The 16100-nt window shown below is 35.7% G+C and overlaps 1 protein-coding gene and 2 long non-coding RNA genes across 9 annotated transcripts in view; 2 read left to right on the plus strand and 1 right to left on the minus strand.

Moving 5' to 3' along the window:
- The window catches only part of LOC309495645, a 77131-nt gene extending 66570 nt beyond the window's left edge, over window positions 1-10561 (minus strand). The window contains exon 1 of the long non-coding RNA XR_014204750.1: window positions 10083-10561. This is a non-coding gene — a long non-coding RNA (uncharacterized lncRNA). The remainder of the gene's footprint in view (window positions 1-10082) is intronic.
- sugt1 (SGT1 homolog, MIS12 kinetochore complex assembly cochaperone) overlaps window positions 1-16100 on the plus strand; it is a 144223-nt gene that overhangs the window by 93710 nt on the left and 34413 nt on the right. For 5 of the 7 annotated variants that reach the window (XM_082165402.1, XM_082165403.1, XM_082165404.1 and 2 more), the window contains exons 11-12: window positions 5494-5550; window positions 13388-13495. In XM_082165402.1, coding sequence (XP_082021528.1) covers window positions 5494-5550; window positions 13388-13495 — 165 coding nt within the window. The remainder of the gene's footprint in view (window positions 1-5493; window positions 5551-13387; window positions 13496-16100) is intronic. The other 2 variants (XM_082165405.1, XM_082165406.1) reach the window with 1 other exon arrangement.
- Window positions 9056-9475, plus strand: LOC309495654. The gene is made up of 2 exons (XR_014204761.1): window positions 9056-9329; window positions 9360-9475. It is a non-coding gene; the product is annotated as an uncharacterized lncRNA (long non-coding RNA).

The following is a 16100-nucleotide window of genomic DNA, read 5'->3' on the forward strand; positions in this document are numbered from 1 at the left end:
TTAATTGACGTTTTGCCATCTTCATTTGTTGCACCGTTATCAGAGCAACCAATACTAACCAAGTGTTGATAGTTTACTGAGAACAGGTAGATTAAGGATACCAAGTCAGGGAGCAATCGAACTACACGGCCATTGCTACCGGTGGGTCACGTGATCTCTGAATGAATGATATTAAGAAGAGGATCTATGACCTCTGGAAGCATCTCTTTCAATAGCTTAGTCGATATAGGGTCTAACATGCACGTCGATTTAGATTATTTAACGAGTTTAGAAAATTCTTCCTCTCCTATAGCAATGAATGAATCGAATTTTTCCTCAGGGAGACTACAATGCACTGTCTGATGTGATACTGTACTAGACGGTTCCATAGTTATAATTTTCTCCCTGATATTATCAATCTTGTAAGTAAAGAAATTCATAGTCATTACTGCTGTGCTGCTTGGAAATGTCTGGGCTTGAAGATTTATTTTTCGTTAATTTTGCCACTGTTTCAAATAAATATGGGTTTTGTTTATTTTCTTCTAATAGGGTTGAAAAATAAGCAGATCTAGCAGTTTTTAAGGCCTCTCTGTACGCAATAGTGCTCTCTTTCCATGAAATGTGAAAAAAAACTCTAGTTTTGTTTTCTTCCAGTTGCACTCCATTTTTCTGGCTGCTCTCTGCCTGAGTGTGCTCGTTGTACCACGGCGTTGGACTATTTTCTTTAATCTTCTCTAAGCCCAAAGGAGCAATTGTCTAAAGTGCTGGAAAAGAGTTTCAAAAGTTTCTATCGCAATATCAAGTTCTTCTAAGCTGGGATGCTGAGGAGATGAAACTGATCAGGAATATTATTAATACAGTAATGTTTAGTAGCAGAAGTGATAGGTCTAACATATTTGTAACACGGAGTCGGCTTTGCAGCCTTGGCTAAATAAAGTATACACGAGACTAGATGACCTGAGATGTCATCACTCTGCTGCAGAATTTCAACAGCATCAACATTGATTCCATGTGATAATATTAGATCTAGAGTATGACTACGACAATGAGTAGGTCCTGACATGTGTTGACTAACTCCAATAGAGTTCAGAATGTCTTTAAATGCCAATCCCAATGGATCTTTTTCGTTATCTACATGTATATTAAAATCGGCAACAATTAGGACTTTATCTGCAGCCAGTACTAACTCTGATAGAAAATTAGCAAATTCTTTGATAAAGTCTGAATGGTGCCCTGGTGGCCTGTATACAGTAGCCAGCACAAATCTCAAACGTGATTTGTCATTTACATTAGATAGTGTTACATTAAGCACCAACACTTCAAAATAATTATATTTGAAACAAAGTCTTCTCAGTAATTCTGAAGATATTACTATAAATTACAGCAACACCTCCCCCTTTGCCTTTCAGACGAGGCTCATGTTTATAATGATAATCTTGGGGGGTAGACTCATTTAAAGTAATGTAATCGTCTGGTTTTAGCCAGGTTTCTGTCAAACACAGCACATCTAGGTTATAATCTGTGATTTATATCATTAACAAGTGCTTTTGAAGTAAAAAAGTAATTTGTTGAACATCAATAAATTTTTTACCCTTACATGGGTTTGGGAGTTTTTTTTTGTATTTCCTAATTCGGAGAATAGACACAGTCTCTATATGATGATAACAGGAAGGGGGCCAGAGCAAATTGTCAGGCACTGTAATTTGCTCTGGCCCCCTTCCTGTTCACCGGAGTGATAAGATACTTAGTAGACTGTCCTCACTCAATGGCTGGCTGTCTAATTGGTGTCCGCAAAATAATATAGAATTCATAGACAATTGGAAACGTTTTTGGGGCAGACCTGACCTGTTGAAAAGAGATGGTATTCATCCCTCCTGGGATGGAGCTGCTCTTCTCACTAGTAATATGGCACATAGTCTTAGAGCTCATCGTACTTGCGAGTTCACACACCTCTTTAACATTCATTTTAGTGATCTCCGACTTGCGAAGTCGAACATCATTAGTGCCGACGTGAATAATAATTCCTTGTTTCCACTGAGCTGTATAGTACAGTTCACAATTTTTGCCATTTCCATTGTCAGAAGTTGTGAATGGTACCCTAATTCCGATCCGTTCCACTTTTTTGGGATCCTTTCGCCAGGGTGCCAAGTCACATTTATTTATATAGCGCTTTTTTACAATACAGATTGTTTCAAGTCAAGTCACCTTTATTTATATTGCACTTTTTACAATACAGATTGTATCAAAGCAGCTTCACAGTGTTAACATGAAAATAATACAACAAAGTTTGTTTCTAGAAGACCATTGCATCATCGTCCACCTTAAGTAAGGCAGATCAATAATATTGTTGAATATTAAATGTCCCCAACTAAGCAAGCCAAATGCCAAGGCAACAGTGGCAAGGAGCCAAAACTCCATCAGGTGGCAGAATGAAAAAAAAAAAAAAAAAAAAAACTTGGGAGAACCCAGGCTCAGTTGGGGGCCAGTTCTCTGGCCAATGAGCGAACAGTTTCAAAAGTAGTGAATGTTTCAATGAATGTTTCAAAGCAGCTTTACAGAGATAAGTCAAGTCACCATTATTTATATAGCACTTTTTATAATACAGATTGTATCAAAGCAGCTTCACAGTGATAACATGAAAACAATACAACAAAGTTTGTTTTTAGAAGAAAATATGGTCATCGTCCACCATAAGTAAGGCAGATCAATAATATTAATTAAATGTCCTCAACTAAGCAAGCCAAAAGCCAAGGCAGCAGTGGCACGGAACCAAAACTCCATCAGGTGAAAGAATAGTGAAAAAAAAACCTTGGGAGAAACCAGGCTCAGTCGGGACCAAGCACAGTAGTCCTGTATTAAAGGATGGAGCTAGACTCACTGCAGAACGTTGATTGGTTGACAGAATTGTCACTTGTGCGTGCTACAATAATAGTTGAAACACAATACAGTTTTTTCTTTTGACAAACAGCCACATGCCGAGAAGCAAGAATAAGATCTGCTTGTGACCATTTGTGACAAACAGCCACATGCTGAGAAGCAAGAACAAGTTCTGCTGTATCAACGTTCTGCAGTGAGTCTAGCTCCACCCTTTAGTACCGGACTACTGTGCTTGGTACCCCAACGAAAGGGCCTAAGTGAATTGTGTTCGTAGCTCGTTATAGCTTTGTTTTTAAACTCTCTTGCCGTTTATATTGCTTAATATAATTTAATCATCACAATATATCTGATATTATCTAATATTGTCTGTTACATTGATCTGACAAAGCTAGCTTTAATCTAAATCTCTAGCACAACACGCTAGCATCTCACTGGTCTGTTAACCTGCCATCTGTGCTTAGAGTCTTTTTTGTCTCTCGCGCTCGTGCCTTTTACAAGTCCTTCAAACAACTGTGGTGAGTTGGATCAGTCAACAAACACGGTGAGTCATGTCATCTCCTGTTATTGTCACTTGCACTGCCTTCCACATGTATAGTATAGCCTTCTCCGTCTTCCACGTGATAAATGCAGGGAGATAGTCAGGCTGACGGAGATGATTTCAGAACTAGACACGCATCCAAACTTTTATCGAGGATTGTAAGAATGCAAGGGTTTTAGATACTGCTTTGGATGCGACTAGCTTAGTGAACTCTGTGCATTGTTCGGTTCCGGCTGTAGAGCCCGTGCAGCAGGGCAACTGGGTGACCGTGAGACGCTATAGTCGAGGGACAAAATACTGCTCTTCCGTTCCGATTACAACATCAACCATTCAGTGAAACACCCACTGAGAATCCTGTTAAATGTGCCTTAGTGATTGGCGATTCTATTACACGGAACGTGAAAATAGAGACACCAGCAACCATAGTAACATGTTTGCCAAGAGCCAGAGTGCCTGACATCAAAGCAAATTTAAAAGTGCTGGCTAATGCTAATCATAAATTCTCTGACTATTATTCACATCGGCACTAATGATGTTCGACTTCCTACTTGCGAATTCACACACCTCTTTGATGTTAATTTTAGTGATCTCTGAGAATAACGTCGATCGCTACTTTTTTCGGCATACTCAAGTAAGGGTACTGTTGGCAGTGGAAATGCAAGCTGGATCAGGGATTACCGTCCCAAATCATACTGTGCTGTCCTGTACCGCTCGGTGGAAACAAAGCATTAGGTATCTAGAATATTATATAATAATATTTTAAATTAATATGTATAAGCATTTATCATTTTGACGGACCTCAACTAGTCCTGAAAATTACTTTAGGCGTTGTGTGTGCGTCTGAACGATCAAATACACACAAAAATAGGTAAAAATTCGAGTATTGGAGAAGTATCAACTTGAAGAGTATTCACTTAAATAGTTCATGTCTTAAATGGGTGTAAATAGTTGGGAGAAAATATGGTGCTTATTGGTTAGATCTGCATTTGCTCTTAAAGTGGCAGCAGTCTAATAAACCTGCTGACAATGCTGCCATTAATGTGAATCAAACTACAAAAGGCAAAGAAAAAATTATTCACAGATTTTGAAGGAATAACTTTAGCTTTAATAAGCATGAATCTATCAATTTATACAGTGACAACTATGCAGTGTTATTTTACACTAGATTACTTTTATTAGATTTCTTTTGTAGGCCATATTACTTACCTGAACAGTAATGTTAACCTTCCTGAAATTGAAGCACTGTTTATTTGATTTGTATCTTTGTTTTATTGTATATTTATCGTATCTGACCATTTGTTTGTACTTTATTTTTTCTTGCTCTTATTGTATCTTATAGTATATAAAACAAAAAATGCCTGCACACTTGTGCATTTACAAATAGATGTTTTATTTTTGTTTTGTTTAAACATTGTCGTTTCTTTTGCTTTATATATATATATATATATATATATATATATATATATATATATATATATATATATATATATATTTGTTTCTTTACTCACCTAAAGGATTATTAGGAACACCATACTAATACTGTGTTTGACCCCCTTTTGCCTTCAGAACTGCCTTAATTCTACGTGGCATTGATTCAACAAGGTGCTGAAAGCATTCTTTAGAAATGTTGGCCCATATTGATAGGATAGCATCTTGTAGTTGATGGAGATTTGTGGGATGCACATCCAGGGCATGAAGCTCCCGTTCCACCACATCCCAAAGATGCTCTATTGGGTTGAGATCTGGTGACTGTGGGGGCCATTTTAGTACAGTGAACTCATTGTCATGTTCAAGAAACCAATTTGAAATGATTCGAGCTTTGTGACATGGTGCATTATCCTGCTGGAAGTAGCCATCAGAGGAGATGGGTACATGGTGGTCATAAAGGGATGGACATGGTCAGAAACAATGCTCAGGTAGGCCGTGGCATTTAAACGATGCCCAATTGGCACTAAGGGGCCTAAAGTGTGCCAAGAAAACATCCCCCACACCATTACACCACCACCACCAGCCTGCACAGTGGTAACAAGGCCTGATGGATCCATGTTCTCATTCTGTTTACGCCAAATTCTGACTCTACCATCTGAATGTCTCAACAGAAATCGAGACTCATCAGACCAGGCAACATTTTTCCAGTCTTCAACTGTCCAATTTTGGTGAGCTTGTGCAAATTGTAGCCTCTTTTTCCTATTTGTAGTGGAGATGAGTGGTACCCGGTGGGGTCTTCTGCTGTTGTAGCCCATCCGCCTCAAGGTTGTGTGTGTTGTGGCTTCACAAATGCTTTGCTGCATACCTCGGTTGTAACGAGTGGTTATTTCAGTCAAAGTTGCTCTTCTATCAGCTTGAATCAGTCGGCCCATTCTCCTCTGACCTCTAGCATCAACAAGGCATTTTCGCCCACAGGACTGCGGCATTCTGGATATTTTTCCCTTTTCACACCATTCTTTGTAAACCCTAGAAATGGTTGTGCGTGAAAATCCCAGTAACTGAGCAGATTATGAAATACTCAGACCGGCCCGTCTGGCACCAACAACCATGCCACGCTCAAAATTGCTTAAATCACCTTTCTTTCCCATTCTGACATTCAGTTTGGAGTTCAGGAGATTGTCTTGACCAGGACCACACCCCTAAATGCATTGAAGCAACTGCCATGTGATTGGTTGATTAGATAATTGCATTAATGAGAAATTGAACAGGTGTTCCTAATAATCCTTTAGGTGTGTGTGTGTGTATGTATATATACAGTGAGGAAAAATAAGTATTTGAACACCCTGCTATTTTGCAAGTTCTCCCACTTGGAAATCATGGAGGGGTCTGAAATTGTCATTGTAGGTGCATGTCCACTGTGACAGACATAATCTAAAAAAAAAAATCCAGAAATCACAATGTATGATTTTTTTTAACTATTTATTTGTATGATACAGCTGCAAATAAGTATTTGAACACCTGAGAAAATTAATGTTAATATTTGGTACAGTAGCCTTTGTTTGCAATTACAGAGGTCAAACGTTTCCTGTAGTTTTTCACCAGGTTTGCACACACTGCAGGAGGGATTTTGGCCCACTCCTCCACACAGATCTTCTCTAGATCAGTCAGGTTTCTGGGCTGTCGCTGAGAAACACGGAGTTTGAGCTCCCTCCAAAGATTCTCGATTGGGTTTAGGTCTGGAGACTGGCTAGGCCACGCCAGAACCTTGATATGCTTCTTACAGAGCCACTCCTTGGTTATCCTGGCTGTGTGCTTCGGGTCATTGTCATGCTGGAAGACCCAGCCTCGACCCATCTTCAATGCTCTAACTGAGGGAAGGAGGTTGTTCCCCAAAATCTTGCAATACATGGCCCCGGTCATCCTCTCCTTAATACAGTGCAGTCGCCCTGTCCCATGTGCAGAAAAACACCCCCAAAGCATGATGCTACCACCCCCATGCTTCACAGTAGGGATGGTGTTCTTGGGATGGTACTCATCATTCTTCTTCCTCCAAACACGTTTAGTGGAATTATGACCAAAAAGTTCTATTTTGGTCTCATCTGACCACACGACTTTCTCCCATGACTCCTCTGGATCATCCAAATGGTCATTGGCAAACTTAAGACGGGCCTTGACATATGCTGGTTTAAGCAGGGGAACCTTCCGTGCCATGCATGATTTCAAACCATGACGTTTTAGTGTATTACCAACAGTAACCTTGGAAACGGTGGTCCCAGCTCTTTTCAGGTCATTGACCAGCTCCTCCCGTGTAGTTCTGGGCTGATTTCTCACCTTTCTTAGGATCATTGAGACCCCACGAGGTGAGATCTTGCATGGAGCCCCAGTCCGAGGGAGATTGACAGTCATGTTTAGCTTCTTCCATTTTCTAATGAGAAAGTCGTGTGGTCAGATGAGACCAATATAGAACTTTTTGGTCATAATTCCACTTAACGTGTTTGGAGGAAGAAGAATGATAAGTACCATCCCAAGAACACCATCCCTACTGTGAAGCATGGGGGTGATAGCATCATGCTTTGGGGGTGTTTTTCTGCACATGGGACAGGGCGACTGCACTGTATTAAGGAGAGGATGACCGGGGCCATGTATTGCGAGATTTTGGGGAACAACCTCCTTCCCTCAGTTAGAGCATTGAAGATGGGTCGAGGCTGGGTCTTCCAACATGACAATGACCCGAAGCACACAGCCAGGATAACCAAGGAGTGGCTCTGTAAGAAGCATATCAAGGTTCTGGCGTGGCCTTGCCAGTCTCCAGACCTAAATCCAATATAGAATCTTTGGAGGGAGCTCAAACTCCGTGTTTCTCAGAGACAGCCCAGAAACCTGACTGATCTAGAGAAGATCTGTGTGGAGGAGTGGGCCAAAATCCCTCCGGCAGTGTGTGCAAACCTGGTGAAAAACTACAGGAAACGTTTGACCTCTGTAATTGCAAACAAAGGCTACTGTACCAAATATTAACATTGATTTTCTCAGGTGTTCAATGACTTATTTGCAGCTGTATCATACAAATAAATAGTTAAAAAATCATACATTGTGATTTCTGGATTTTTTTTTTTAGATTGTCTGTCACAGTGGACATGCACCTACGATGACAATTTCAGACCCCTCCATGATTTCTAAGTGGGAGAACTTGCAAAATAGCAGGGTGTTCAAATACTTATTTTCCTCACTGTGTGTGTATATATATATATATATATATATATATATATATTAGGGCTGTCACGATGTTAGATTTTTCACACCACGGTTATTGTGGCCAAAAGAATTCACGATATCGATATATCGCGATATCTATAGAATCGATTTCGGGTAGTTATCAGTCAAATTAATTTTTACTTTGTTTATATAGTTTTTCTTTTTTACCCAACAAACATAAGGATACTGATAGACAAGGCACATGCATTTTTTACTTCTTGCGTACTCAATCTATGGCAAATTCTTGTGAAGGAAGACAAGCATGTGAAGTTTATCTGGTTTCAAACTGAAGCAAAACACTGTCTGAAGGTTTCCTGAAGAACTGAAAAGCTTTTAAACCTATTGTTGCACCGGCACCAATAAAGTCATGCAGATAGCAGATTTGAATAAAAAAATCAAGTGCAAATACAAATACAAAAATAAGATGAGTAAAGAAAACGGGGTTCTTAATTTTAATAATCACCCTTTATTAATATATGAACACAGAAACCCCCTGTTAACAGTTAATGTCACATTTGCCATTCCATGACTAGTAAAATAATAGCTGCGTCTCATCTATGACAACTCGAGGTATCGCACACGCGTCTCAGTTTATGGCCAGCAATATCATTGTTTAAGGACATTATGGAATTGAGATAATGTCTGTACTATGTTATGATTACACTGTACAATTAAATAATAGTTGCTGAGTCTGTGATCTGAACACTTTACCTCAGAGCATCCGTTAACTGAATGAATTGAGAATATCACCTGAAAATCCGATAACATCAGCAATTTTCATTCAAGCAGCTGATTTTTGTAAATTAATGTAAAATTAAATGTATATTGCAGCACAGGGTGAAATCATTTACGATGATTTGAGACAAATATAATGTAAATTTAATATAAAACGATAAATGACGCTCTGTGTCGCGGCAGGATTTTGAACATGATCCTGAGCCGTTGCTGGGCGCCGCGGCCGCCGGTGTGTGTAACGTTACACTCATAGAGAATGTGTTCGAATTTTAAAGACGTGGCACTGCGCTTCTCGTCTGGTGTGTGACCACCTTTAAGGTGCTGTTTTCTTTGAAGCCGAAGAACTCTGTTCTTAATACTGGCGAGCTTACTTTTTTCGGGTGTGGACAGACTATTCCACTCTAGCTGCGCGGGCGCGGACGAGCGCTGCGTCGTCTTCTTATTTGACAGGTGTCAGCGGGTGCAATACTGCCACCTGAGAGGTCAACCAGGTACTGGCGCTGGAGTATTTACGTGTCATGTTATCATAAGAGTCCTATTCATTTTAAAGATTGTGGTTATCGCCAATACCGGTATATTGTCACACTCTAAATTAACACGATGTCGATATTTCATGCTTTGAATATCACGATTATCGTCAACACCGGTATATTGCGACACCCCTAATATATATATATATATATATATATATATATATATTGTCCTTGCATTCTTTCTCGTGGCTCAGTCACACACCTGAATGAAAGGCTAATTAAGTATGCAGCCTCATTATGTGGGCCCCATTGTCTCCTCAGGTGTGAACCACGCCCACCCGCATATTGCCTTTCCAAACAAAAAGTGTGTTACAAAATTTAAATCAATGTATTGTTTTATGTGAATGGTTAGGCAGGATGATTTTCACATCATTTTGAAGAAAAAACTCTAGGCGACAATATGCATTATTCAGAAGTCTTATTGACACATATTTAGTATGTGTTTTGTGGCCTTATTTCAGAAATTTTCATTTTTAGTTTTTTCAATAACCATGCATAAACATTATTTTCTCAAAAATACAAACATGTACATGTTGCTCACATATTATGGTAGCCATGTTTGTGCTAAATAGTGTAATTACAGTACCAGTCAAAAGTTTGGAAACGTTACTATTTTTAATGTTTTTGAAAGAAGTCTCTTATGCTCATCAAGCCTGCAGTTAAAAAACAAAACAAAAAAAAACAGTAAAATTATGAAATATTATTACAATTTAAAATAATGGTTCTCTTTTTTAATATACTTTAAAGGTGCATTAAGCAACTTTTTCATGTTAAAAATACCCGTTTTCTAACCCATACATGCTTAAACAATTGCCTTATGGGCTGAATAAGCCCTTCTCTGATCACTGAGATTGTCTCTATAATCCTGTAAAGTAAAATAAATAAGAGGGATTCGGGCCGGAATTTTAGACTGGGCGTGACGTCATGCGCGTTCACGGCACGCTCACCTGGCTGTCTGTGTATTCGCCGCCATTCTCCGTAGAAGATGGATTCTAAGAGACCGGCTTGTAGTTCATTTCAAACACCAACGCAAACTCCACGTAAAATAAAAAAAAAGGAAAACTTTTGTCCGTGAGCGTGCACACTTCTGGCTGCAGTTTCGCTTGCCGCCAGAGGGGGCATAGTTCTGCAAAAACTCAGAGACTTGCGCAATGCACCTTTAAAATGTAATTTATTTTTGTGATGCAAAGCTGAATTTTCATCAGCAAGTACTCCAGTCTTTTGGTGTCTTATCCTTCAGAAATCATTCTAATATGCTGATTTATGATCAATGTTGGAAACAGTTGTGCTGCTTAATATTTTTTTTATAACCTGAGATACTTTTTTCAGGATTATTTGATGAATAAAAAGTTAAAAAGAACAATTTATTTAGAATAGAAATCTTTTGTAACAATATACACTACCGTTCAAAAGTTTGGGAACAATAACTTTTTTTTTTTAAAGAAATTAGTACTTTAATTCAACAAGGATGCGTTAAATTGATAAAAGGTGATGGTAACGATTTATATTGTTAGAAATGTTTTTATTTTGAATAAATGCTGTTTTAATGAATAAATGCTGTTAACATTTTACTCATCAATGAATCCTGAAAAAAGTATTCCAAAAAAATATATTAAACAGCACAACTGTTTCCATCATTGATAATAACTGAGTATCAAATCATCATATTATAATGATTTCTGAAGGATCATAAGACACCAAAGACTGGAGTACTTGCTGATGAAAATTCAGCTTTGCCTCACAAAAATAAATTACATTTTAAAATATATTAAAAAAGAGAACCATTATTTTAAATTGTAATAATATTTCATAATCTTACTGTTTTTTTTTTAACTGCAGGCTTGATGAGCATAAGAGACTTCTTTCAAAAACATTAAAAATAGTAATGTTTCCAAACTTTTGACTGGTACTGTATACCTTTGCCATTAATATGTTTATAAGCAACTGAAAAAAGCACAAATGTAAGGGCATGTCAGAACATCTCAAGGACCCCAAAAACACCTTAGACCCCAGAGGGTTAAACCCCCAAAATGTTAGGTGGCGCAACTGTCCGCACAAATGAAAAGACCTATTTAAAATGATGTTTTAATAGTAAGAAATTCAAAATAAAATACTATAGCATAATTTTATGTTTGAAACCTTTCAAATAAACAAATTATGTAAATATCAGTAGATTTAATGATGTCCGGATTATTGAAAACTTTTGTATGGGAATTTGTCAGGGTGACACAACTGCAAGCGTGGGGCTTTTATTATGAATTGAAAAGGTAATAACAGTAAGCATGCTAATGCGGCATCCAGAGGACCCCAACTGATCCCTGTGGCAAAGTGAGAAGGTTTGTCTTCTCTCAAATCTTCTCTCTTTGTCTCATCTCTCAAATACTGATACAAATAGCTACTTTCAAGTATTGGTAGTTTTAAAAAAATATATTTTCATACACTTTCAATTTGGTTTTGATATTTTAATTTCTCAATTGACTTAAACTGATTACTTTTTATATCAATATAAAACATGACTTTGTTCAATCACAATTGATTACAGTGTGTTTAACCAATCTATTGCACTGTAGCCTCTTCCAGTTTGGAATGTGATGTCATGTGATATTTTCTGTTTTAATCAATTTTTACTACTTTTACTTCAATAGAGACTGATGACTAAAACACTTGTATTTTATTTATTATATCTAACTGAAATGGTGGGGAAAATCCAGTATTTAGCATATTCCATGTCATTAATGACATCAGGTGGCACAACTGATATTCATCAGGTGATGCAACCATGCAAATTCTTTATTTAAACCAACAAATAATAGGTCAAAGTGAACAAATAACTGAAAACTACATTGTGAATAGTTTTATTACATGCATTTACTGGTATTCTTGTATGATTATTTTTCTGTCTTTAAAAGTAAAAATGAGATTCTCAAGATTCTAAACTACTGGCCACTAGAATGCAATAATTAAACATTCATATGAAAAAAATAATAATAACGTTAGGCACTAGAGACTAAAAGGGTTACTTTGCTAAGACTTCACAATAAATTAGGAGTATGTATGTGCCACCAAAAAAAAAGCCAAACAATGAATTTATACATTTTGAAATGTCATTTAACAATTGAAACGTGTTTATACACATTTTCCCTGATTCAAAAATATGCATTACATCAGTTTTGAAAAGATAAAAAAATAATTTAACCCATATATTAAGCACAATGTGCTTGTATGAATAAATTGCAGAACACTTTGTAAACTAAATTGAAAGTAATAGTAAAATGTGGCTGACCTCTCATAATTCTGATGCACTACTAGAACTTGTATCACAAACCCATGGAGGGTGACATTTCTTTTTCATAAACTAACTATGATTAAAATAGTTTTTTTAAAAGCCATAATCTCCTCATCCAAGTTTGTGATTCGGTCAGTGTATTCAGGAAATGTACACAATGACATGAAGAAGTTTTCAAGCTTTCAAGAAGTTTTCATCTTTTTTTTTTTTTCAATCCATCAAGAGTGTGAGGAATAAAAATCTTATCTTGTCATATATTATAATTAATAAGTCAGGAACTGGGAAACAGAAACACCCACTTAATCTTTATCTCTCAAGTTGACTAATTTACTAGGCATGTTTACAATAGACAATAATATCCACAAGGTATCTGAGGTCCACTAGTTGATGGACTAGTATCAGCCTGGGGGAATAAAAACTGATAATGATCAGTGGAAAAGCAGATATCTTGCCGCCTGCTTGTTACTGTCTTGAGGCATCTTTTGGATTATTCATTAAATATGAATAATTGTTTGTTTGATTGGTCCAGACGCTACAGTAGAATTTTTTTAAGTTTTTTATTTTTTTTGCATTGTTCTTGCATTCCATGTAAAAAAAGTCTATAAATAAGTAAATAAAACATTTCCTAGTCAATGGCGACTCAAGCTTCAGTGTGTCCATATGGTAAGATCTGTACCAAAAATAATGACATATCAAACTAGCCTGAGTTCTGTCTACCAAAATTAAAATCTAATGAGCCTGTTCTCTTTTTTGTCTTAGCTGACAGCTGTGGTAAAGCTTCCATCAGGAGACGATTACTGCCTAAATGTCTATCTTCTGCATCCTATTGTCACACAACAGAGCACATACAGGATCCTTTCAACCAAGGTCAGCCTTAATGTATATGCTTGTCTAGCTGAATGTTCTTTATTTTTAAAATAACTGTCTTTGTACTAATATTTTTCATTTTATGCCATTAATCTAAGTTAAGGTACCAATGTAAGAAATGATTGACTACAGGCTGTTGAATGATTTAAAAATAATGCACACTCTGGTGGTAGTGCACTTCGAGTGAGCATTATTTTTCAGTAATTCAATGGTCTAGGGTTAATTATATTTCTTATTCCACGGTTACTGCACCAAGACATTTTCAGGTGTTTTATTAAGTCATTTTTGAGGATTTGTCCCCTTGTGTGTAGAACTACTTCCCTATCCATCTTTCTTCCACAAACATTCCAAACCTCAGTTGCTAATTAAGTTGGCTTGGAAAAGCCAACTTACTGATATTGTACTTAAACTTATTAAGTTGGCTTGGAAAAGCCAAGCCAACTTACTGATATTGTACTTAAACTTATTAAGTTGGCTTGGAAAAGCCAACTTACTGATACTGTACTTAAACTTATTATTAAGTTGGCATGAGAAAGCCAACTTACTGAAATCCTATTTAAACTTATTAAGTTGGCTTGAGAAAGCCAACTTACTGAAATCCTATTTAAACTTATTAAGTTGGCTTGAGAAAGCCAACTTACTGAAATCCTATTTAAACTTATTAAGTTGGCTTGAGAAAGCCAACTTACTGAAATCCTATTTAAACTTATTATTATTCTTCTTCTTTTTCTGACCGCAAATTTTCTGACTCTAACTCCTCCTAGACCGTTCAAGCTACATACTCCAAACTCGGGTCAGACCTTCATACTGTTCTGACTTGGTGTGCTATATCTTTTCAGACTGATTTGACTTTCAGTTTTCTTAAAAATTAATATTAAAAACCATAAAAATCCCATAGACTTACATGGCAGACCGCTCAAATTGAGCCAAGACTACGGTGGCCCATTAGTGTACAAGCCAAAAACTCAAATCTAAACTCCCTGAAGCCCTAGACTCAATTAAACTACCATTTAATTATCTATCTATCTATCTATCTATCTATCTATCTATCTATCTATCTATCTATCTATCTATCTATCTAATCTTTCTAACTTATCTTTCTATCTAACTTATCTTTCTATCTATCTTTCTAACTAACTTATCTATCTATCTATCTTTCTTTCTAACTAATCTTTCTTTCTAACTAACTAATCTATCTTTCTTTCTTTCTTACTAATCTATCTATCTTTTTAACTAACTTATCTATCTTTCTAATTTATCTATCTTTCTAACTAACTTATCTATCTATCTTTCTTTCTTACTAATCTATCTTTCTTTCTAACTAACTAATCTATCTTTCTTTCTTACTAATCTATCTATCTTTTTAACTAACTTATCTATCTTTCTTTCTAATCTATCTATCTTTGTAACTAACTTATCTATCTATCTTTCTTTCTAACTAATCTATCTATCTTTCTAACTAACTTATCTATCTATCTATCTATCTATCTATCTATCTTTCTAACTAACGTATCTATCTATCTATCTAACTTATCTATCTTTCTTTCTTTTTAACTAATCTATCTTTCTAACTTATCTATCTTTCTTTCTTTTTAACTAATCTATCTTTCTAACTTATCTATCTTTCTTTCTTTTTAACTAATCTATCTTTCTAACTAACTTATCTATCTTTCTAACTAACTTATCTATCTTTCTTTCTTACTAATCTATCTATCTTTCTAACTAACTTATCTATCTTTCTTTCTTTTTAACTAATCTATCTTTTTCTAACTAACTTATCTATCTTTCTTTCTTTCTTTTGAACTAATCTATATATCTTTCTAACTAACTTATCTATCTTTCTTTCTTTCTTTCTTTCTAGCTAATCCATCTATCTTTCTAACTAATTTATCTTTCTTTCTTTCTTACTAATCTATCTTTCTAACTAACTAACTTATCATCTTTCTTTCTTTTTAACTAATCTATCTTTCTAACTAACTAATCTATCTTTATTTCTTTTTAACTAATCTATCTTTCTAACTAACTTATCTATCTATCTTTCTTTCTTACTAATCTATCTTTCTAACTAACTTATCTATCTTTCTTTCTTTTTAACTAATCTATCTATCTTTCTAACTAACTTATCTATCTTTCTTTTTAACTAATCTATCTCTTTCTAACTAACTTATCTATCTTTCTTTCTTTTTAACTAATCTATCTATCTTTCTTTCTTTTTAACTAATCTATCTTTCTAACTAACTTATCTTTCTTTCTTTCTTTTTAACTTATCTATCTTTCTTTCTTTTTAACTAATCTATCTATCTTTCTAACTAACTTATCTTTCTTTCTTTCTTTTTAACTAATCTATCTATCTTTCTAACTAACTTATCTATCTTTCTTTCTTTCTTACTAATATATCTATCTTTCTAACTACCTTATCTTTCTTTCTTTCTTTCTTTCTTTCTTTCTTTCTTTTTAACTTATCTATCTTTCTAACTAACTTATTTATCTTTCTAACTAACTTATTTATCTTTCTTTCGTTCGTTTTAACTAGTCTATCTTTCTAACTAACTTATCTATCTTTCTTTCTTTCTTTCTTACTAATCTATCCATCTTTCTAACTAAC

Source organism: Leuciscus leuciscus (assembly GCF_965113295.1).
Source record: "Leuciscus leuciscus genome assembly, chromosome: 3".
Classification (NCBI taxonomy): Eukaryota; Metazoa; Chordata; class Actinopteri; order Cypriniformes; family Leuciscidae; genus Leuciscus; species Leuciscus leuciscus.